A 25,722-nucleotide genomic window follows, 5' to 3' on the forward strand; every position below is an offset into this window, starting at 1 on the left:
TAGTATTGTTTGTTGTTTTTCCTTTTTTCATAAGTCTTAATACCCATTGTCAGGCTAAAGTATAATTTGTGTAATCCTGGAAAAGTTCTGCATATTAATTGCTTTTTTTTAAAGATCTACATGGACTCTTCTTGGCGAGAAATTTCTATATTCATGTATAGACTTAAGAATAACAGATGTTCTTGAAATAGATTCTTGTAATATTGTTCTAGAATTATTTTACTTACGAGTCTAATTGGCATATCTCTTCTGTAATTCAATCATTCTTCATTTGCAAGTTTATTGATCACATAGGCAACACAGCCGCCTGAATATATGAGGTGAGCTCTGTGAAAAAAGAGCTTAATTGATAGGCGTTAAGTGTCTTGACAGATTAGCCTGTGCAATCTGCACAGGCTAATCACGGAAAATACTTTTCCCTTTTATTGTATATTTAAAGTAAGTCTCGTAGCAAAAATTCAGTTTAGGCAGAAAGTTATTTCTGATTAGCCTGTGTGGACTGCACATTCTGATCTGTGAGGACACTTCAGACACATACAAGGTTCATGCAGACTCGGAAGTGATTTCGTTGGATCTAGGTCTGTTATTAAATCTTAGGGTGGACCAGGCTTATTAGATTAACCCTTTACCACTTAGATACGTATTTTTACACATTTGTAGTCCATAGAAAGTAACATTTAATTAATACCTTTCTTACTAGATTCAAGTTTTAAATCTTCATTTCCAACTCTAACTTACTGATGAGCAGCAAACATCACAAAACCGGAACAGACTGAGAGTTACTCGCAGTAATTGCAAAAGCCATTTTTACTTTGCTTTGTATGGAGAAAAGGGTAGCATGGTTTAAATGAACATTTTATAAGGAAACTGTGGTACAAAATATAAATCCATTGTGAAGTTATTAATTTGTTTGTCTAAAAATATAATGTCATAAATTAGTTGAATGCAAATTCATCTTGTCATGGGACTGATTGCGGGAGTATAAGCCTGTAAGTGTAATTAAATACAACAGCCTGAAACAAATTAATACAACTATGAATTTAAATAATAACTAGAGTGCCAAACTGTTGCAAGATACTCCCGTTTGAAGGTTTTGGACACCATGCTAAAATGCTTGAAATGCATTACCAGTAAGTGACCTAGTTTTTGACCCGGCATGACCCATACTTGAACATGACCTAGATATCATTTCGACACAACTTCTGACAAAATTTAATGAAGATCGGATGAAAACTACTTCAACTAGAGAGCGAACACCATGCTCAATCCTTGAATTGCACTAAGTGACCCTGTGACCTAGTTTTTGACCCGGCATGACCCATATTTGAGTTAGAGCTAGATATCATTAAGACACAATTTCTGACCAAATTTGGTCAAGATCGGATGAAAACTACTTCAATTAGAGAGCGAACACTATGCTAAATCCTTGAAATGCACTAAGTGACACCATGACCTTGTTTTTGACCAAGCATGACTCATATTCGAACTTGACCTAGATATTGTCTTCATACAACTTCGGACCCAATTTGGTGAAGATCAGATGAAAACTACTTCAACTAGAGCTTTGTCACAAACGTGATGTATACCCCCACGTGCCGCATTGACACGGACTATTTTGCATGCTGTTTTCACAAAACAAGAGAATCTAATTTATGGCAAAATTTAAGAATTATTATGCCATTATCATTTATAGCCATTTTGACCTTTGAACTCTTGAATTCTTCCACATGACACACTGTCCAATGCCTGTGAACAAAAATAATGTACAGAGTCATTTTAAAATCTCACAATGAATGACATAGCTATGGTCCAGACAAGATCATTTATTGCCATATTTGACCTTTGAACTAAAAGTGTGACCTTGTCCTTGGAGATATCGACGTAATTCTTTCGTGCGACACACCGTCCAATAATGGTGAACACATGTGCCAAATGATTATAAAATCTCACAATAAAAGACAAAGTTATGGCCCAGACAAGCTGATTTATGGCAACTTTTGATCTTTGAACTCAAAGTGTGACCTTGACCTTGGAGATATGGACGTAATTCTTTCGCGCGACACACCGTCCAATGATGGTGAACAAATTTTCCATATGATTTTAAAATATCACCATAAATGACAAAGTTATGGCCTGGACAAGCATTTGACCTTTAAACTCCAAGTGTGACCTTGACATTGGAGATATCAACATGCTTTTTTCACACGCCACACCGTCCCATGATGGTGAACAAATATACCAAGTCATTTTAAAATCTAACAATAAATTACATATTAAACTTTGGGTTTAAAACAAACTTAGTGACCCCGTGACCTAGTTTTTGACCTGGCATGACCCATATTCAAACTTGACCTAGACATCATCTAGATACAACTTCTAGACGATCAGATGAAATTTCCAGACAGACCGACAAAGTGACTCCTATATATCCCCCATTACCAGTAATGGGGGTATAATTAGAGAGCAGACACCATGCTAAATGCTTGAAATGCACTAAGTGACATAGAAATCTAGTTTTTTAGCTGTAATGACCCATATTTAAACTTGACCTAGATATCATTTAGACACAACTTCTGACCAAAGTTGGTGAAGATCGGATGAAAACTACTTCAATTTGAGAGTGGACACCATGCTAAATCCTTGAAATGCACAGTGACCCCGTGACCTAGTTTTTGACGCAGCATAAACCATATTTCAACTTGACCTAGATATTGTCTACATACAACTTCTTATCAAATTTGGTGAAGATCGGATGAAAACTACTTTAATTAGAGAGAGGACACCATGCTAAATGCTTGAAATGCACTAAGTGACCTTATGACCTAGTTTTTGACCTGGCATAACCCATATTTGAACTTGACCTAGACATCCTTTAGACACAACTTCTGACCAAATTTGGTGAAGATCAGATGAAAACTACTTCAATTAGAGTGTACACAATGCTAAATGCTTGAAATGCACTTAGTGACCCCGTGACCTAGTTTTTCACCCAGCATGACCCCTATTTGAATTTTACCTAGATATTGTCTAGATACAACTTCTGACCAAATTTGGATGAAACCTACTTCAATTAGAGAGCAAACACCATGCTAAATGCTTGAAATGCACTAAGTGACCTAGTTTTTGACCCGGCATAACCCATATTTGAACTTGACCTAGATATCATTTAGACACAACTTCTGACCAAATTTGCTGAAGATCGGCTGAAAACTTCTTCAATTAGAGAGCGGACACCATGCTCAATCCTTGAAATGCACTAAGTGACCCCATGACCTAGTTTTTGACCCGGCATGACCAATATTTGAACTTGACCTAGCTAATGTCTAGATACAATTTCTGACCACGTTTGGTGAAGATTGGATGAAAACTATTTGAATTAGAGAGCAGACACTGCTGTGGACGGCGCCGCCGCCCGCCCACCAAGGGTGAAACTACAATACTTCCCGTTTTATCAAAACAGGCATATAAAAAGGACTTCTTTACAGATTTTTTTTTAACGAGTCCCTTTAAGTTAAATTATATTTATTTAATTTATAATATGCAGCAGATTTCAGTGTAAATCAGCGTAGTCTATTAAGGCGCTACCCTCTCCACTAATGAGACCATAAAACGCAGCATAACTTTACAGGGTTAAGGGTAGCTCCTGACCAGACTGAACTTGCACAGGCTGGTCTATAGCTGCGCTGGCCACTTGTGGCATAAGACACTGGTGATATTATAGCAAGTTGTAATAATCATGTCATAAAAATTCTCAGTTCAAAATGGGGCACTGCTTTGGACAAGATTTCGGTCCAAATTGTGTTGTTTTTAATGTGTTTCAAACAACAAACATAACAAATGTACATAAATAAAATAGTTTTATTTGTTACAAAAAGTATATACAAAACATGGCACGCATAAACTTTAGATGTATAAAAACATAACAGCTGTAGATAGAATATTTATAAATGAATCACATTTGCAATGAGAAACAAATGCTTGTAGAGATAAAGCTCTGAGACGGGAATGTATTCATTTGGATCAATGCCGTATAAGCCAAGTTTCAGAAACATTTAAGCCAAATCATTTCTTTTAATAATTAATTTTCTTTAAATTTTATTCAATACGAATATGAATTTCTGCAGTTAAGTATTTCTGATTATTTCTTCATTTAGAAGTAATAATTAACATTAATAAACTGCAAAATTTCACGTAAGTATTTTATAAAGTGCTGATTTTGTCATATTTAAAGCACAAGTCCGTCCAATATTCATTCTTCAAGGGTCATCAGTTCTAGTGAAAGAAAAGAATATTTATTATATTATGCTTTCTGTTGGTTTATAGAGAAATATCAGTGAATTAAAACTGATAATTTCACTGTTTCAAACAATGAAAATCAACAGTGAAAATTATCGAAAATTATCACTGTTTACTGTGAAATGACGTCATTTTTTTTTACTAAATGACGTCATTATCCCAGCAAAATTCTTTAGTTAAACTCTCTGACAATGTATATAAAAGGTGAAAAAATCATAAAATAAAAATTTGTTGGAATCGGTGGAATATCGATTTTAATTCACTCACTTAGCCACTCATGAAAATATTATTTTCTATGATCACTTGTGAATTAAAATCGATAATCCACCGACTCCAACAAATATCCTCTATTTCATAGATAACTATTTAATTTTTATTAGAAATGTCATTTTACTTAAGTGGCATCACCAGATTTCAATCCTAGGCATTAAAAAACATACAATCATTATTTATAAAAAATATTAACATTTTACGGATTTCAGTTTGTGTGTATTTTATTTGGTACATGTAGTCAAGATGCCCATTAAAAAAAATTTCCTTTCAGGTTTTCTTTTGGAAAATATGTCGGGACTGGGTTTTAAAGATTAACATATCATGGTTCTGGATTATGCCCCGGCTGAAATTTATTGGTAAATCCTTTGGTCCTTTAAAACTTCAATGCATGGCTGACTAAGTAATCCATTTCATAAGCAACAATAAAATCAATCTAACATAAGAGAAGACATGAGACTGTTTTTTATGACAAACACAAATTTTCCATACTATGTACCTTAAAGCCACAGTAAGTATAAGACAAATTGTGTAATACATTGTAACAATCAAGAAAGAAATAGTATTCCTTTTCCCCCTCTTATCTGTTTAAACTAAAAATGTGTAATTTATGTTTTAAGAATCTTTAAAAATAAACATACAAAATCATGTTAAAATAAACGTACAAAATCATGTTTAAACAAGAGATGTGTTTGGCAGAATTACAATGCCCCCTACTGCGCCGCTTTGATTGATTTATTTTTTTATTATATCCCTTTACAAAATATTACTTCCTATTGTAAAATGATCTGTACCTGTCAAATGATAAATAGAAATTATCTCCCTTGAAAACTTGGATTTGTTTTTTTTTACCTTTGACCTTGAAAGATGACCTTGACCTGACATCACTCAAAATGTGCAGCTCCGTGAGATACACATGCATGCCAAATATCAAAATTCTATCTTCAATACTGCAAAAGTTATGGCCAATGTTAAAGTTTTCAGACGGATGAACAGACAGTTCAAATGCTATATGGCACCCTACCGGGGGCATACAAATCAATTTTAATACAAAGTCTTTGAGATAAAATATTATGGATGGATCATAGGTTTCAAACTTAATACATATTATATATGATTATACAGATATATATTTGAGACTTTACATTAATAGTAAATACAATTCAACTAATGTAATAAAAGTCAATGCCATGAATTTTTGTTAAAGAAGACAATACCCTGATGTGCCTAAACACTGAAAAGATAAATTAGTAATACATAATTACACAGTTTTGTTTCTAAGATTTATCTGAATCAATAAAATCATTCTAACACAATTATTTTCCTTTAAAACTAAAATACTACCTAAATAAAAGTTATTCTGTAACAGTGTGATAGGTAGTCTGCATTGTCATAAATATGTTAGAAGTCCATTTAATGCCAATTTGTTTAATCTGTAGTAAATAAACTAATACAGTTTAATTAACACCAACTGTGAGTTCTGATGCAAATGCAACAAGTAAATATTTATTTGAAACAAGAAAATAGCATCATGTGAATTCTGGCATATAACCTTTCTTTTTGTCATTCAGTATTAACCCTTTGCATGCTGGGAAATTTGTCTTCTGCTAAAATGTCGTCTGCTTAATTTATAAAATTAGCATTTTCTTCGATTTTTTTCAAAGAATACTATCAGAATAGCAAACAGTTTGGATCCTGATGAGACGCCACGTTTTGTGGCGTCTCATCTGGATCCAAACTGTTTGCAAAGGCCTTCGAAATTCGGTTCCCGCACTGAAAGGGTTAATATTCAGCCAATAGTTTTAAGATCTAGCCATGGTTTGTATTCAAAACCTTTAAATATTGTACTGCATTCATCTAAATAGTATTTCACGCAAAATATGCATAAATAAAAAAATAAAATTATGGAAGAGTATGTATAACCAAGAAAACATGTTTAACATGTTATACTTTTTTTCATTTAAACAACAATGTATACTTCGTTTAATTTATGTATACATTTATTGTTCCAGTGTATGTAGTTGTTGACTTCATAATATAAACAAGGCATATTACAGGGAAGAAGTTGGAACAGATGTATTAATATTCACTATCTGATGTGTGTGTTTTTCCTAATGACATATGTATTTAAGAATTTTTTATTTTTTTTGTGTAACAATATGTATATACAAAAAATATACAAAATGAAATAATACACAAATATGTATAATTAAATAATCAAGATTACAATAAGAATATAAAACATCTAAGTCTCAAATAAAGTAAAATTATGCACTAAAAATGTGATTATGAGGTAAACTAGTTCTCAATAATTAATGACTAGTAAATTTAAATATGTCCCATCTTTAGGTTATCAAATTGGCAATGCTATCAGGTTTATGCTTATTTTACTCTGTGTTATTTAATTATTATTTAATTCTGTACTTTAATATATAGGCAATTGGTCCCTTGCAGTAAATAAAAGCTAGATGATGGTAACAAGAATTTTCACTCTAGAAAATGATGTCAATAAAATATTTTAGAGAATACAGAATAAAATGGACATGCTTTGAATCTATATATGTTTCTTTCTTTCTTAATGCCTTGTAACAGTTGTATATTTGTTATTGTCTAAAGGATAATTGAGAACACTAATACAAAAAATATATATAATGTGTACACCTATATACAAATAACAAGAAAATGAGCTGTTTTAGCCATTAACCAAATGCTTGCATATATATATTAACATGCACAAGTACCTAGGTACAAAGTTTGACATTATGTTGCAAAGGGGACAATTTATATATACAAACTATATTTTACATAAGTTGATATATACAATAAGGCCATTTCAAAACATCAAAAACTTAACAAAATATTCATGAAAAACTGTTTATTAAACATTTTTGCAAAATAAACAGGAATATTATTAAAGTTTACATACAAGTACTTACTGGTCTTTATTATTCTGATCAATATTTGATATTAATACTGACGAAATTGCATAACACAATGTCTTAGAGTGATCAGTGTTGAAAACCATCCATATGTAATGGTGAAACAAAAATCATTATATTTGTAATTATATTTTAATTATCCTAAAGTTTGATGGCTCCACATTTATTTCAAGTCATTGTGCATGTATAAAGCACGACTGGTCTTAAATAGATCATTCCACTTCTGAAAACAGCAAACTTTTTTAATAACAAATGTTAATGTATGATATTCGCTTAAGTATGAGTACTTATAAATATTCAACAAAATACTATCAACAAATTAACTACAAAAACATGCTCTAACAATCAACATAATTCATGAAAAAATATTGTGTCTTACAGCCTAACAGTAATACAGGAATACTACACAAGTATCACTGAAAAAAATATGTCAATATTCAATCTAAGATGATAACTAAGGTACCGTAACTTAAAATGCTGTCCAATATGCGATACATATATAAAAATAGATCATTGTTTTCACATGGTTATCACCAATCTTACATTAGACAAATAAAGTTGCCATTGTAAACTCATTTAAATTATATACAATTACTGTTGTACAATTTATTTACACTACGCAAAGTTATCATAATAAATCATTTACAACACATGAAGTTACCGCTATAAAATCATTTAAAAACGACAAAGTTGCTATAGTAAAATCATAACAATATCAAAAGAATTCCAAAAACCTGAAAACAGCATAGAAAAATGTATTTATTATTTAATTTGCAACATGTGAAAAATTATGTAAGAATCAAAATACTTTTCACATGATAATCTTATATATCATTCAATAGCTATTTCTTGTGTTTCTTATGTGCCGCTATTAATAAATTGGGCTAATGCCTCCATTGCTTAATTCCTTGGCTTCCAAATTCAAAACTGTTGTTTACTGACTGAGAAACAACAGTCAATGTTTTCATTTTGGTATTAAACAACATTATCACTTTGGTATTAAACAACATTACCATTTTGGTATTAAACAACATTGTCATTTTGGTATTAACCAACATTACAATTCTGGTATTAAACAACATTATCATTTTGGTACTAAACAACATTATCATTTTGGTATTAAACAACATTATCATTTTGGTATTAAACAACATTATCATTTTGGTATTAAACAACATTATAATTTTGGTATTAAACAATATTATCATTTTGGTACTAAACAACATTATCATTTTGGTATTAAACAACATTATCATTTTGGTATTAAACAACATTACCATTTTGGTATTAAACAACATTACCATTTGGTATTAAACAACATTATCATTTTGGTATTAAACAATATTATCATTTTGGTACTAAACAACATTATCATTTTGGTATTAAACAACATTATAATTTTGGTATTAAACAACATAATCATTTTGGTATTAAACAACATTATCATTTTGGTACGAAACAACATTATCATTTTGGTATTAAATAGCTTCCCCAAGTACACACAACAATTCAATTTGAGAACAAATACAAATTAATTGCTGCTAAGTAAACAGTTCAAGTTGGGTGATCAAAACTGGATAAGTAAAATGTCAACATGCTGGTGGAATGCAAAAACACATACAATACAAAATGACAAAACATGCTGAAATAGCAAATTGATTCATTATAAATCAAAATGACATAAGTTAGTTAAAGAATGTTTAATCCAAATGACATAAGTATAATATAAGATATATAATGCTTGATCTAAATGACATAAGTATAATGTAAGTCATAGAATACTTTATCAAAATGTCATAACTAAAATGTCCAAGGTCAAATGTGTTTCATCAAAGTAATGCGCAATCATAAGTCATATATACCTTTAACGGATATGACACAGGCAAAATGCAAAACTCTAACATGACTTCGCATCAATGACTTACTACATACTACATAAATTACTACATATTAGACATAATATTAGCCTCTTTCTGGGAAAACTGGGACTTAATGCATGAGCATAAAGTGTCGTCCAAAATAAGCCTGTGTAGTTTTAATTATCAGGGACGACAATATCCACCTAAACTGGATATTCATTTAGAAGATATTTCTTTTAAACGAAAAATTCCATTAAAGCTGAAAGTGGTCTTCCTGATTGCAGACTGCACAGGCTAATCTGGGATATTTTACACACATGCTTGAAGACCAGTTTTTTCAGAACGAGGCTAATATGCAACTCCTCAGATTTCAAAGACATCAATCAACAGCTGGATATGTGCTTGCCCATTTTCAGAGTTCAGTGTTTTCCTCACCATTGGTCTGTCCGTTGCTATCGGCAACGTTTGCATAGACATCTTCTTTCTTCTCCATGTTCACGTTTTCATAGTTCAGTGTTTTCCTCACTATTGGTCTGTCCGTTGCTATCGGCAACGTTTGAATAGACATCTTCTTTCTTCTCCATGTTCACGTTTTCATACTGATGCTCGTCTGGCTCTAAAATTTGGTAAAGAAAAATGGCGTTTGATGTATGTGCAAAAAGTGTAGTCAAAGATAAGCCTGTGCAGTCCTCACTGGCTAATCAGAGACAACACTTTCCTTCTACACTGGATTTTTGTTTAAAAAAAATCCTGTTTAGGTGGACAGTGTTGTCCCTTGTTTGCCTGTGTGGAATGCACAGGCAAATCTGGGACAACACTTTACTCAATTGCATGTAACCCTATTTTCTAACAGCAACGGCCATTGCTTAGAGTTTCTGTTGGTGTTTTTGCTTATGCTTTGTTATCGTCTTTTAGAAATGCAGATATATAAAAAGGTTCATTTCTTTATTACAGTGAAAGTAATTTTATTTTTAACTCTGGTCAACAAGACATATGTCCATATGGCACAGATGCCCCTACACGCCACTTAGTCTCAAAACTCCACTTATTTAAAAAATATGCTGTTTTATGGCCATAGTTGACTTCAGATCTCAAAGTGTGACCTTGACCTGTGGGTTAAGAAGACAGGTGATACACCCTACATGCTGTCTGCTGACTTTGGTTATTTTTGGTAAGTTATTTTGAAATTGCTGGATGAATGACAAAAATACAGTCATGACAAGCTGATTTATGGCCATAATTGACCTTTGACATTTGAGTGTGACATTGACCTTTAACTCTTTTCATTGCTGGAACCGAATTTTGAAGGCCTTTGCAAACAGTTTGTTTTCAGGCACACTATAACCTCTTAATATATCCATTGAACTTTGAGGTAGTGAGATGGATGTTACACAAGACACAGCTTCTTATGATGTTTTACATTTGTGCCAAGATATTTTAAAATCCATTAAAACCATGATGAAAATGGTAATTTACTGGTAACTTAATGAGAAAGTATAATAACGAATAGTTTTAATAAGGATTAAATCACTTATTTACTGGAACATGGACAAGAAAATATAATTACAAATGTTCTCATAACATTTGATGAAGATTGTGACTCTAAATACCAGAAACAGACAAGGCCAATTTTAGGCAATCCAAGAGCCATAACTCCATAATTCTACCAGATAATCTGGCTGATGACAAAACTTAATACAAATATTATGGCCACAAACATTGCATTGAAGGTTAATTGATAAAGATCAAATGAAAATTGTTGGAAAGACAGTGATCTACACACCCACATAACTTACAAAGATAAACCAGTATTGTCAGCAATTTATGACTGGGGCATAAATTACTAAATAAATCAGACATGCTGACTTTTTGTATGTGACTGGTTGAGTTGCTCTAAACTTTTGACAGCCAGTTAAGTTCATTTTTGGATCCATCAAGTTATTTGGGCAAATTAAATGATACAACTTATACAAATTGAGTGTCTATTGTAATCACATATGTATGCTTAAAATGTTGCATGGGTTGATATGCATGTTGATTGTTATATTAAAATGTTTATAGCAACTCTGCCATGCAATATTTGGTAAAATACATGTGTATTCTACAAGAGTGCATTCCTATGAATCTCTGCAAAAGAAACAAAACACTCAGCAGAAAATAACATATGAGCCGCGCTTTGTGAAAAGGGGTTTTAATGCATTTGCATAATGTGTCGTACCATATTAGCCTGTGCAGTCTAAAGTCACTTTCCGCTTAAGCTTAATTTTTGCTAAGAAGAAACTTTCTCTAAACAAAAAAATATAATTAAAGCGGAAAGTGTTGCCCTGATTAGCCTGTGCAGACTGCACAGGCTAATCTGGACAACACTTTACACACATACATTAAACCCCTTTTTCACAGAGCACAACCCATATATATCTCCCAGCTACCCACTTCGCCTTACATTTACAAGCAATCGATTGGATGAGCATAAAAAGAAACACAGAACAAATTATAAACAATTCTGAAATTGAAATAAGAAAAATATGAGCCTAATTCTAGTGAAACAGGGGTTAATGCATGTGTGCAAATTGAAGTCCTTGATTAGCCTGTGCAGCGAGCACAGGCTAATTATGAAAGATACTTTCCCCGTTAAATTTTATTTTTCTTTAGAAAGGAAGCCTGTTCTTAGCAAAAATCCAGTTTAGGCAGAAAGTGTTGTCCCTGATTAGCCTGTATGGGCTGCACAGGCTTATGTTGGTGGACACTTTATGCACATGCATTAAGCCCCATTTTCCCAAAAGATGGTTCATTTAAGTATTCACGGCTAGAATTCTATGATGTATTGTTTTTTCTCAAAATGTGTCAGTAAGAGCAATAGCTGGCAAATTTCTTTAAGCATGTGTGATACATAAAAATTATATAACATAAAACAAGACCCTTTATATAAAGTTTTAAGAGGCACAAAACTTTTAAGAGAACACCATTTCCATCAAGGACAACAGGCAAGCAAGCTTATGCATGCCAAAAACATTCAGCATTTGTATTTGAGTATAAAAGTACGAAATGTTGATGAAAACATGAGAATGAATAAACAGCAAGAGCACATTCAATATTTGAAAGAGCTTCTGTATGAATACTATAAACTTTTTGTTAAGATTATATTATTTATAAAGCTTTATTAAGCCAAAAAATAAAATAACTTGGATAAATGCAAGAGTCTGTATTATTATTTGTATGTCTTTTGCCAAGATAAACCATTTCACAACCTAAAAGTAAAGTTATTGACCCAAAAGTACAGCAAAATGAAGCTCATCTTGTTAAAATATACATATCATAATTGCCAATATGCTTAACTCTTAAAATAAGATGGTATGGAGGTACAGACTGAGGCCTATGATCAAATTGAAATAAAATAAAACCATATTTCTTTCACCTGTCACAGACCATTCAAATGCTTTGTTTGGATATTAAGAAATATATTTTTGGGGTATTATTTATGCATTTCAAACTGCATTATTAATTTTAAAAAGTTTGACTGAATAATTTGTGTAATTTAAAAAAACATCATGCTTATTTATATTAAGACAATAAAAATATGTTTATGCATATGGATGTAAGTCATGAAAAAACTATGTCAGGAAACAGTTTTTATGTTATTTTTAAGTGTTTTAATGATAATGAATTGTCTGCTTTTATAAACCATATAAAAATATTCTTATTGTCTAATATATTTCAAAAAAATATGTTTTAAAGCATTTTATTATATGGTTTGGACAATTATCTTACACCAGGTTGTTGTGGCAAAAGACTCATACTCAGTAATATCTCTGATTTTATGCCTTAAGGGGTAAAAGAAACAGATTTCTTTAACAAGCAAGAAAAAGTAACAAGTGAAGAAAGAACATTTATGAAAAAAAGAATACATGAAGTTGTTTTTTTCATAATAAACAAAAATTGGATGCCAACGTGCCTGTGACTTGTTCGCCTGTAATGAAACATGGGGAATTTGATAACACAATATAAAAACACAGAAAAAGCAGTGATTAAGGGAAACATTGGGTAATCATTACCCAAAAAGGTGCAAATCAATAGATAAACCATCGCCTGTGAATGTATTACTATTTCATTTTATCATATACTTGCTCTTTGTTTTTAACCAATAAAATAAATAAAATTCTTTCATAATTATTTAACTTGCCAAAAAATCATATGAAAGTTTTCTTGGCATTTAAGTAAACTTCTAGGCATTTTGAGTAAATTTCTAGTCATTTACAATACATTTCTAAGCGATAGGAATAAACTTCTAGACATCATGAGTCAATATGTAGAAATTGTGAGTTAACTTCCAGTCAGTGTGAGTTAATTTCTAGTCATTGTCAGTTAACTTTAGGAATTCTGAATTGATTGCTAGTCATTTTTAGCTACGTTCTAGGCATTGTCAGTGAGATTCTAGTCATTTTCACTTAAATTCTATGCATTGTGAGAAAACATATAGGCATCATGAATAAACTTATAGGCAACAGAAGTATTCTGTGTTTCAGACAGTATTCTAACATGACAATGGCAAGTTTGTCATTAGACAAAGCTGTTATAACTGTTTAACTCTTTCAGTGCTTGAACCAAATTTTGAAGGCCTTTGCAAACAATTTGGATCCAGATGAGACGCCACAGAACGTGGCATCTCATCAGGATCCAAACTGTTTGCTATTCTGATAGTATTCTTTGAAAAAAAATCGAAGAAAATGCTAATTTTAAAAATTCAGCAGACGACATTTTAGCAGACGGCAAATTTCCCAGCATGCAAAGGGTAAACTACTTACAAAACAATGAAAATCACTCTCAGTACAAGCTGAACATAGACAAATTAAGTTCTAACTACAATAGAAAACAAGAGTGCCAACTTGTCACAAAAAATGCCCACTAAATGTCTGGATTCAATTGATCCAGATATACAATATTAAGACTAAAACCATTTGAGTTAGACAGCAGTCAACTTGAATTTAGCACATTTTATTTGTAATCTTAAATAGTAACCTTAAACTTGCTAAATTTATGGGATAATTCAAGGACAGTATTTAGAAGTGCGGCAGGCCACATGGCTGGTTATTATACTTTAAGCCCACAAACATTGTGACAAAGTTTGATGATGATACGATTGAACCAGTTGAGTTAAATTGTATTATTTATATTTCAAGTTTATCATGCCATCTGTCTGATTATAAATCCTGGCCACAATTTTATGCCCACAAACATTTTCACTACCCGTAATTTCATGATGATCCCATTTAAACTGCGGTGAGAGTGTGGACAAGATTAATTTTCCCATTTTTTTATATTTCAAGGGCAAAAATTCAGAAGTTCTTCAAGTGATCTAGCTGGCTAACAAACCAAGTTTAACGATGGCCAGATTAAAACTTTTTGGGAGCATTAAGATGGCAGATTTATTCATTTGATTTTTTTTGTAATATTTCAAAGGCCATTTTTCTGAAGTGAACTATCTGGCTGGTTATAAAACTTAGTCAATCTATTATACCAACAAACATTATCACAAATCTTCATTATGATTCAATTTAAACTGCTTGAGTTATTGAGCAGATATCGTTCACTTGGACGCCACCTAACACGCAACCTTCTACGGTTGTTCCTATAATATGCCCAGAGTGTTAAAAGGGACGTACAAAATGCACTTGTCAGGTCATGTTAGAATTGCACTATTTTTCACATTACTTGTATCTTTGATAATAGACCAATAAACAAACAAGATGTGTTTGTGAAACACAATGTCCCCCTATATGATGTTTGACCTTGTAGGATGACCTTGACCTTGTGAAGGATGACCTTGACCTTGACATTTCACCACTCAAAATGTGCAGCTCCATGAGATACACATGCATGCCAAATATCAAGTTGCTATCTTCAATATTGCAAAAGTATTCATAAAATAAGCGATTTGGGCCACATATATTTGACCTCTGACCTTGAAGGATGACCTTGACCTTGACCTTTCACCACTCAAAATGTGCAGCTCCATGAGATGCACATGCATGCCAAATATCAAGATGCTATCTTCAATATTGCAAAAGTATTTATAAAATAAGCGATTTGGGCCACATATATTTGACCTCTGACCTTGAAGGATGACCTTGACCTTTCACCACTCAAAATGTGCAGCTCCATGAGATACACATGCATGCCAAATATCAAGTTGCTATCTTCAATATTGCAAAAGTATTCATAAAATGAGCGATTTTGACCACATATATTTGACCTCTGACCTTGAAGGATGACCTTGACCTTGACCTTTCACCACTCAAAATGTGCAGCTTCATGAGATACACATGCATGCCAAATATGAAGTTGCTATCTTCAATATAGCAAAAGTTATTTCAAAATGTTAAAGTTGGCGCAAACAGACAGACCAACAGACAGACCAACAGACTAACAGACAGGGCAAAAACAATATGTCCCCCACTGCTATAGTGGGGGACATAAAAATGTGTTGTTCTGATGCCTTATTTTCTTCTAATGAAGAGACAACATTATATAAGTTTACACTCCCTTTCATCAGTGCTCCAAATTCACATGTTTATTGGCTAGTTAGACAATACATTGAAAATGATTTCCTAAATTAGAAGTTGCCTGCTTCTTGAGAATTTAAAATGCTTACCAAATGCCTCGTTGACATAGACATCATTGACAGAAACTCTGGCTTCTAGGGATTTCTTCTTGTCCTCAAGCATTGACTCAAAACAGTCATGGATCATGATGTACTGGGACTAAAAATAGACATGGATCATGATGTACAGAGACTAAAAATAGATGTGGATCATGATGTACTGGGACTAAAAATAGATGTAGATCATGATGTACTGGGACTAAAAATAGACATGGATCATGATGTACTGTGATTAAAAACAGCCTAGGATCATGATGTACTGGGACTAAAAATAGATGTGAATCTTGATGTACTAATACTAAAAAAGAGACATGGATCATGATGTACTGATACTAAAAAAGAGACATGGATCATGATGTACTGAGACTAAAAAAAGATGTGAATCTTGATGTACTAAGGCTAAGAATAGACGTAAATCATAATCCATTTTCCATTTAACAAGATCAAAAAGGCCATAACTTCAAGCTTCAACAGGTCATAACTGCCAAAAAATGTTTCATTAAACAACTTGCCATAACTTGAAATTCTAAATGTTACCATATTGATTATAATTCTATAAAACTTCAACATTACCTTTAACTCCCTTCAATGTTTTCAAATTCCAAAATGCTATAACTCAATCAAAAGCAACCATTATCAAAAAACCAATAACTCCATTAAAATGCAAAATGATAAAGAGCAATGCCATCAAAATTTTACAAAAATCAAAGGGCTGTAACTTTGTTATAGGGAGGCAATTCAATCAAACGTTTTACAATAATGCAAATATGTGCAAAATATGCCTGATGAAAGGTCTGGGTTACATTCATTTGGGTTACACAATAACTCCGTCATTCACAATTCACACAAACACACGAACCTCAGTCTGAACCATGTTGACACGGTTTTCTCTCATCTTCATGACGAAGTCGAAGATATTTACTCGGTCGTTGAGGTTGAACTTTGGACTGTTTAGGTACTCCTGTAGATAGTCCACTGCGATGTATGTGCCAGTCCGTCCCACACCAGCACTGGAGGAAACAACAGAGAACTCACTATTGAAGGGCCTCATTCAAAGGTTTCCTTTATTTTCTTTTAAAATGTCATTAAATGTACGGTATTTATGTATAAAATAATATTTGAAATAAATTCTAAAAATAAAAAAATAATAATAGCAAGAAACAAAAAATGAATAAAAAATTGTCCTTGCCAGAATATGAACACAAGTCCTTTAGGAGAAAAAATCGAATAAGGTGCTATTGAGCCTTTTAGGCTTTAGAAAATATTTTTACTTAATGCTCTATGATTAATATACGCATTTTCCAAATTAATGATTACACACCCTACAAAGGCTTTATAACTTTTGTATTTTAATGGTCAATTACATATAAACTTTTTCCTCAGTCATTATCATTATTGGTAACAAGCTACAAGTTGACAATACACAACACATTATGGTCGTCTCACTACAGACAACACACGATGTCAATGCCAGACATAGACTGACCTAAATAAGTCACAATCAAAAGTTGCGCTCAGGTGATTTGCAATTTTCAAAACCCAAAAATAAATTGACACATTTTTATCGGAAATGGCCGATTTCGGACACTGATTTTTGTAGTGCATATTTTACTTGGATTTTCAATTTTTACCTATAAATTTTGACCAAACTTGGGGGTGCGTATTATACACGAGTGCGCATTTTATTTGCGGATTTACGATTTTCTGTAAATCCTTAAGCTACACGTCTCTAGGCTACCTGCAGTGGATGACCATCGGTTCCTTCATATTGTGTGGGACATGACTTCGTACGGTGCGCACAAATTCTATGAAGTGTTCAAACTCGACATCTGCACTGAAGTCTGGGAAGGTCAAGTAGTGGAACTGGGTCACACGCTGCTTCATCGACTCCTGTTGTTAGTTATATAAAAATTTGCATGTGAGTAAAGTGTTTTCCCAGGTTAGCCTGTGCAGTCATGGCTGACACTTTCTGCTCTTATGGCATATTTTTCGTTCAAAGAAAGTCTCTACTTAGTGATTATCCAGTGTAAGGCAGAAAGTGTCATCACTAATTGGCCTGTGCAGACTGCACAGGCTATTCTGGGACAAAACTTCACACACATGAATTAAGCCCATTTTTTCCTTAATGAGGATCATTTAATAAAATGTAAAATATGAACAATTGCTGCTTTCTGTTATAATCAAATACCAATAAGCAGTAACTGAGAAACAGGCTGAACAATCAATATTATCACTGTTATTTTTTTAATGTTTTAAAAAACAAAACAGACTTTAATCAATGGTTTTTACCTATCAGAAATAAATTGTGCTAACTTATGTTGTAAAATATTTCTCTCTATAGTGAACAAGAATATCAGTGAGACTGATGGATGCTCCCCGATGATGCGCTTTGTCAATCTATGTGTTAATTGTGTGGAAGCTAATTATTATTCATGGGGCCATAACTCCTTAAAAATTCACTGGAGTGGAACAATATGACATATTTAGGTATGCCCACCATGAAGGATACTGCAAAGTTCCTACATGCCAAATATGTAAGAGATCGGTAAAATATTGAAGGTGCTATGAGAAACTGTAACACAAGTGTGACGGAAAAAAATCTTTTATTAGCCTCGGTGACCTTGACCCTAGTGACCTCAAACCTCATCAAAAGGTAGAGGTCCATGCAAGATACCTACATGCCAAATATGTAAAGATCGGTAAAATACTGAAGGCGCTATGAGAAACTGTAACAAAGGTGTGACGGCAGAAAGGAAGGAAGTAAGGAAGTAAGGAACTTCAAACTGGCAACTATATGCTCCCCGAAAAATTGTAACTCGCTGTCTGTTCAGATTTTATGCTGTTTGTAGTATCCTAAGATTGGAAATGAAGCCTGTAAACTAGCACGCAGATATATAGGTCTTTAATTTAATTTCATTTTAAAATTGACTACAAACACGTCAAAATGTGTATTTAAGCTGTAAAGGGATAATACAATTTTCTGCAAACCTCTCCATGAGACAAAGTGAAGATGTTGATATCAAACTTGTCCATATTTGACATGGATGTTGGATTGACAACGACTTCTCCGTACTGCTTTGGTTCATTAACCTCATCTGGCCAATACTTTTCACATTTCACCTGAAAACCAACAAAGAGTTTTTGATGAAATTCTGTGTTTTTGTTGCAAAAGCAAAAATATTTACGAGAACCAATGTGTCAGACAGCAAGAAATACCAATATCTTAAATAATCAGTACACCCCCCAAAAACACTTTTCCCTAGCTACATTACCCCAACAATTTAAATACTTTTGACTCCTTTTGACATAATATATAAGCCTTCTTATTACCTTCTACATACCCATTTTCTGATTGATGTACATTACCCACTCTACATACACATTGCAATATCTATGTAACACATGCCACTCTACATACCTCTTTACAATCCCTATATAATGTAATCCTCCTACACATTTGCCCATCTTAATATAATCTTCCCCTCTCTACATACCCCATTCTTCTCTCTACATACCCCGTTCCCCTCTCTACATACCCTATTCCCCTCTCTACATACCCTGATTACCTCTCTACATAACCTGTTCACCTCTCAACGTACCCCATTCCCCTCTTTGCATACTCTATTCCCCTCGTCTGTTACGTAATCAAGATAAATCCGGTTTTGACACAAAAGGGTATAGATTACACAGTGTACTTAACTGACACGTGACATTGCTCTAAAACGCGAAAGCAGTACAGCTGTATCAACTGCGTTGACTTCGTTTAGGTAGAATTGTAACGATAAGCGCTAATTGTTAACAACTGTATTCCCCATTGTGTGCATTGTGTTTTTAGCATAGGTGCGTTTACGCACCTATGCTTATGGTATATACCACATTTCAAAAATCCACATCGTTCGGTTACCCATTATGAAGCCTTACCTGATCAAAAATCAGACAAAATATCTATTTAATTTAGTATATGGTCATTCTTACAAAAAAAATTTGGAAACGTTTTTCTAACGTTTTCTTCCAAGAATATTACTGACACCGTTTTTAGTGAATTTTTCTAAGACCGTTTTATGTCAAAAAATCTTCTTATAACCTAAAACAAATTTCGTTCGTAAAACAATTCTATCTGCACTATAAATCTCAATCTCCTACGCAGTGGCCTCCCTTATACTAGAAGTTACTGACCGGGCGAAGCAAGGGAAGTAACTGCTTTGAGGAGTTTCTATAAAAATCTGCATTCAGAAATCTGTATTCAGAACTCAATCTGTTGTGCACGTCTGCATCTAACGCTTACCACAAGTTTTACGACAAATTCTTGACGCAGACGAATAGGGTAGCGTCTATTTTCATTTGTGAAAAGATACAGATCTGTCCGTGCTTAAATTTTGAAAGGCTTGGGTAATTATTTTTCATAAGCGTTTCAAACACTGATGTAAATGGAAAGATTATCTATTTAAATAGTCGGTAATTGTTTGAAATTATTGATTTGAGAAATTCGCGGATAGCGATATCGAACTACATTATACCACGTGACGCCATTCTTCCCTGTATCTTGCACCTATGCTTTTAACGCCATCGGCGCTCTCGTTTAGTGTTGTTGCAGAAGATTATACAGCCTCCACGCACCGGATTAGATCCGGATTAAAGACAATAAACACAATTAAAAGATGGTTATGTATATACTTACTGTATACATTCTCCGCATTGATTACAAATAAGTACAGAACATTTTGATTTGTGTTTGGTTGTTTGCGTTTAACTACAATACAGGTGTAAAAAATAGCTTGTGCTTCGTTTTATTGGCTATCAATCTTTTTAATCATTGACATCTTTTACAAGTTTTACGACACATGTTTCAAATAATAGTTACTTGTAGCAATTGAAAACATAACAGGTAAAGAGAAATAAGCAATCATGAAGATTAGTTCCATCCAAACATAGGGAAATTGTTTTCAAAAATTCACTTTTATTTTTGCGAGATTTTCAGGAAATCCCCGGAAAGCACGTGTTTCGAATGACTGAGTATGACGCAATAAAACATTGCTTTGTATCCTGTTGCATTCAATCTAATTAACGCACTTGTCCATTAGTTGTTACAACTAAATCTGAACTTTGCCCTATGAAACCGCTGTCCCATAATGCACTGTTAATTTTACACTTCCGAAAATCTATATTGTACTTAAAGTGATAAAATATTTACAATGCAAAACTCTTGAAACTTTATTGAAAACTGACCAAACAATTTGCTAACACTAATTTTAACCAATAATCTTCGCACCTTTTCTAATTTGCGCCGATAAAGGTAAGATTGTTATTAGTTTGGCCATGATAACTAGGCAAAAGCGTTCTTCAGTTATCATCCGGAAACAATCTTACTGTTTCGGGTCACCGTGACCTTGACCTTTGACCAAGTGATCTAAAAATCAATATGGGTCATCTGCGAGTCATGATCAATGTACCTATGAAGTTTCATGATCCTAGGCGTAAGCGTTTTTGAGTTATCATCAGGAAACCATTTAACTATTTCGGGTCACCATGACCTTTACCTTTAACCTAGTGACCTCAAAATCAATAGGGGTCATCTGCGAGTCATGATCAATCTACCCATGAAGTTTCATGATCCTTGGAATATGCGTTCTTGAGTTATCATCCGAAAATCATTTTACTATTTAGGGTCACCCTGACCTTGACCTTTGACCTAGTGACCTCAAAATCAATAGGGGTCATCTGCGAGTCATGATCAATCTACCTATGAAGTTTCATGATCCTAGGCGTATGCGTTCTTGAGTTATCATCCGGAAACCATTTTACCATTTCGGGTCACCGTAACCTTGACCTTTGACCTAGTGACCTCAAAATCAATAGGGGTCATCTGCGAGTCAAGATCAATCTACCTATGAAGTTTCATGATCCTTGGCCCAAGCGTTCTTAAGTTATCATTCGGAAACCACCTGGTGGACAGACCGACCGACCGACAGACCGACCAACATGTGCAAAGCAATATACCCCCTTTTCTTCGAAGGGGGCATAATAAATGAATAGGACCAATTGGCAACTGGCTTCACTGTTTCAAACCCGGGTTAGAAACACTCGTTAACGGTTATTCGGTCCCACTTATTCGCTAATCATAATAATGATACACTAATGGGCGCAAATTACTGATCACCTGACAACAAAAGACTAGTATAATGACATGACATTGTGACAAACAGGCCCAACCTGATGCAAGTGACTCGAGTGTCCTCCCTCTTTCCCCACTACGATTTTTCCCAACCGCGATATATTTCGGACAAACAAATCGGATATTGACTGAAGCATTTTTTTTTTCAAAGTCAGGATTTGGCGAATTTAAGTGCTGACAAAAAGGTCATTTTTATAAAAATGACGAAATTTCGTGCTGGCGAAAATAAATGATTTCACAGTACCCTATTCCCCTCTCTACATACCCTATTCCCCTCTTTACATACCCCATTACCCTCTCTTCATACCCTATTCCTCTCTCTTCATACCCCATTGCCCTCTCTACATACCCTATTCCCCTCTCTACATACCCAATTCTGTACTCTACATACCCTATTCCCCTCTCTACATACCCTATTCCCCTCTCTACATACCCTATTCCTCACTCTACATACACTATTCCCCTTTCTACATACCTTATTCCCCTCTCTACATTACCCTATTCCCCTCTCTACATACCCTATTCCCCTCTCAACATACCCAATTCCCCTCTCTACATACCCTATTCCCCTCTCTACATACCCAATTCCCCTCTCTACATACCCTTTTCCCCTCTCAACATACCCCATTCCTCTCTCTACATGCCCTATTCCCCTCTCTACATACCCCATTCCTCGTTCTACATACCCTATTCCCCTCTCTACATACCCTCTGCCCCTCCTTGCACAGGGTCAGCATGACGATGATCTTGACCTGGTGCTCCCAGATCATCCTCCAGAAGTCGTCTATCGTCCCTGGCAACGGGCCCTGGGTTGCTATGTACTCACGCTTGTGGTGAAAGCCCTAAAAATTATTGTTGTTAATCAGTTCTTTATGTTTACCTTTGGTTATGTTAGAACCATATTAAATTAAGCCTTATATTTTGTTTGACTTCATTAATTGTGTATATGGTTTTGTATGTCTCAAATGATAAAATCCTGGATCCTGTCTTTTCAAAGATATCAAGTCATGACTAAATTAAGCAAGATATGTGTTTGTCAGAAACACTATGTCCCCTTTTGCGCTGCTTCGAAGCTATATATTTGACCTTTGACCTTGAAGGATGACCTTGACATTTCACAACTCAAAATGTGCAGCTCCATGAGATACACATGCATGCCAAATATCAAGTTGCTATCTTGAATATTGCAAAAGCAATTGCAAATGTTAAAGTTGGGGCAAACAAAACAACAAACAAACGCACAAACCAGCAGACAGGGCAAAAACAATATGTCACCCACTATAGTGGTGGGGGACATAAAGAGACATTCATAAAACCAGTTTGTTTATTAAATAAATGACATATGAAATATATTTACCTAAGAAATAAGTAGTTATTGCAATATAATTCATAGACAATGACACTAAGCATTAAAATTGAGTGCTTCTTTTACGAATGAATCAACATATTATTATGCTTAATTTCATTTACAAGGGCTGTTTTTAAAACATGCATGCCCCCCCCATATGGGCTGTCAGTTGTAGTGGCAGCCATTGTGTGATTACGTTTTTTGTCACTGTGACCTTGACCTTTTACCTAGTGACCTGAAAATCAATAGGGGTCATCTGCCAGTCATGATCAATTTACCTATGAAGTTTCATGATCCTAGGCCTTATTATTCTTGAGTAATCATCAGGAAACCATTTTACTGTTTCGAGTCACTGTGACCTTGACCTTTGACATAGTGACCTGAAAATCAATAGGGGTCATCTGCCAGTCATGATCAATGTACCAATAAAGTTTCATGATCCTAGGCGTAAGCATTCTTGAGTTATCATCCGGAAACCATTTTAGATATTGCAAAACTTTAACCAAGGTTAAAGTTTTGGACAAACAGAATTAATGAATCACTGTGACCTTGACCTTTGACCTGAAAATCAATAGGGGTCATCTGCCAGTCATGATCAATGTACCTATGAAGTTTCATGATCCTAGGCGTAAGCATTCTTGAGTTATCAACCGGAAACCATTTTATTATTTTGAGTCAATGTGACCTTGACCTTTGACCTAGTGACCTGAAAATCAATAGGGGTCATCTGCCAGTCATGATCAATGTACCTATGAAATTTCATGATCCTAGGCCTAAGCATTCTTGAGTTATCATCAGGAAACCATTTTACTATTTTGAGTCAATGTGGCCTTGACCTTTGACCTAGTGACCTAAAAATCAGTAGGGGTCATCTGCCAGTCATGATCAATGTACCTATGAAGTTTCATGATCCTAGGCCTAAGTGTTCTTGAGTTATCATCCGGAAACCATCTGGTGGACAGACCGTCAGACGGACCGTCTGACGGACTGACATAAGCAAAACAATATACCCCCTCTTCTTCGAAGGGGGGCATAAAAAGTACATGAAAGGAAAATTATGTGATCAAAATCATTGTGAACCATTCATTATATAAACATGACTAAATGAAAGTGTCAAAAAGAAAACTTAAAATCCTGTAAATATCATATCAATAATGTTCAATTCTTATGTTGGTGTTGCTGCTGCTGCTGCTTCTTAAGCTGCTAATAATATATTGTTGAATAAGAAAGTCGATGTGATGTTAATAATGCTGCTGTCACTATTTATTCTGTTTATAATATATTGTAAATTACACTTTTGATACTGCTGTTGTTATAATTATTATTGTGAAAATGATGATGATGATGATGGTGGTGGTGGTTGTGGTGGTGGTGGTGCTGCTGCTGCTGGTGTTGGTGATGATGATGTACCATAACTGATGATGATGATGATGATGACAATGCTGGATAACTAGGCTCATTGGGTCATTGTCGATCTTAAATGGCCCACAAGTCAACCGGGGGTGACTTTAAGCCGATTCATGTCACCCCAGGTGACTTCAAGCTGACCGGGTGACTAGAATCGGCTTGAAGTCACCCCCGGGTGACTTGTGGGCCGTTTCAGGTCGACAATGACCCAATGAGCTATAATTAGGGTGACAATCAGAGTGATGAGATTAGTTCAAGCAGATAATCTCAATCAAACAAGGAAAGAAATGAAGACTATAAATGAAGCATTACATTTACAAAATATGAAGATTGATTATCATGAATACATAGTTTTGGAAGTTAAAATACAAAATGTATGTATCATTAATATAAATAATATATGTATATTTATAATAACTACATTTATATCAAATATCATTCAATTTATTTAAATGCATTCTATTTAATCAAAATATAAGTTTCAAATTTACCATCAAATAATACTTATAAAATGTTTGTTTTCACTTTTTCTAATGCCAAGCCTCAGGACTATATGAGTTGATATCAACTATTTGACCCAGGCCAGTTGTGATAAAAGTTTGTAGAGGACATCAACAGCATGTTACACCACATCTGGACCCTGTAGTTTCAGAGATTTTATTTTTTGCTGATAAAGTTTATTATTTAAACATAAGAAGACATACAAAGCAAATGCATAACATATCAGAAACGCAGGAAGATATACAAAGCAAATGCATAACATACCAGAAAGA

The 25,722-nt window shown here is 33.9% G+C and overlaps 1 protein-coding gene across 1 annotated transcript in view; it reads right to left on the reverse strand.

Annotated features, from left to right (window-relative positions):
- Positions 1-9,250: 9,250 nt before the first annotated feature.
- LOC127852618 (receptor-type tyrosine-protein phosphatase beta-like) overlaps positions 9,251-25,722 on the reverse strand; it is a 73,346-nt gene continuing 56,874 nt past the window's right edge. The window contains exons 20-25 of the mRNA XM_052386569.1: positions 22,902-23,036; positions 19,011-19,142; positions 17,761-17,912; positions 16,882-17,032; positions 16,014-16,122; positions 9,251-9,980 (exon numbers count right to left, since the gene is read on the reverse strand). Of these exons, the coding sequence (XP_052242529.1) occupies positions 9,868-9,980; positions 16,014-16,122; positions 16,882-17,032; positions 17,761-17,912; positions 19,011-19,142; positions 22,902-23,036 (792 nt within the window). The 3' untranslated portion in view covers positions 9,251-9,867. The remainder of the gene's footprint in view (positions 9,981-16,013; positions 16,123-16,881; positions 17,033-17,760; positions 17,913-19,010; positions 19,143-22,901; positions 23,037-25,722) is intronic.

The sequence above is a fragment of the Dreissena polymorpha genome, chromosome 12, assembly GCF_020536995.1.
Source record: "Dreissena polymorpha isolate Duluth1 chromosome 12, UMN_Dpol_1.0, whole genome shotgun sequence".
Taxonomy (NCBI): domain Eukaryota; kingdom Metazoa; phylum Mollusca; class Bivalvia; order Myida; family Dreissenidae; genus Dreissena; species Dreissena polymorpha.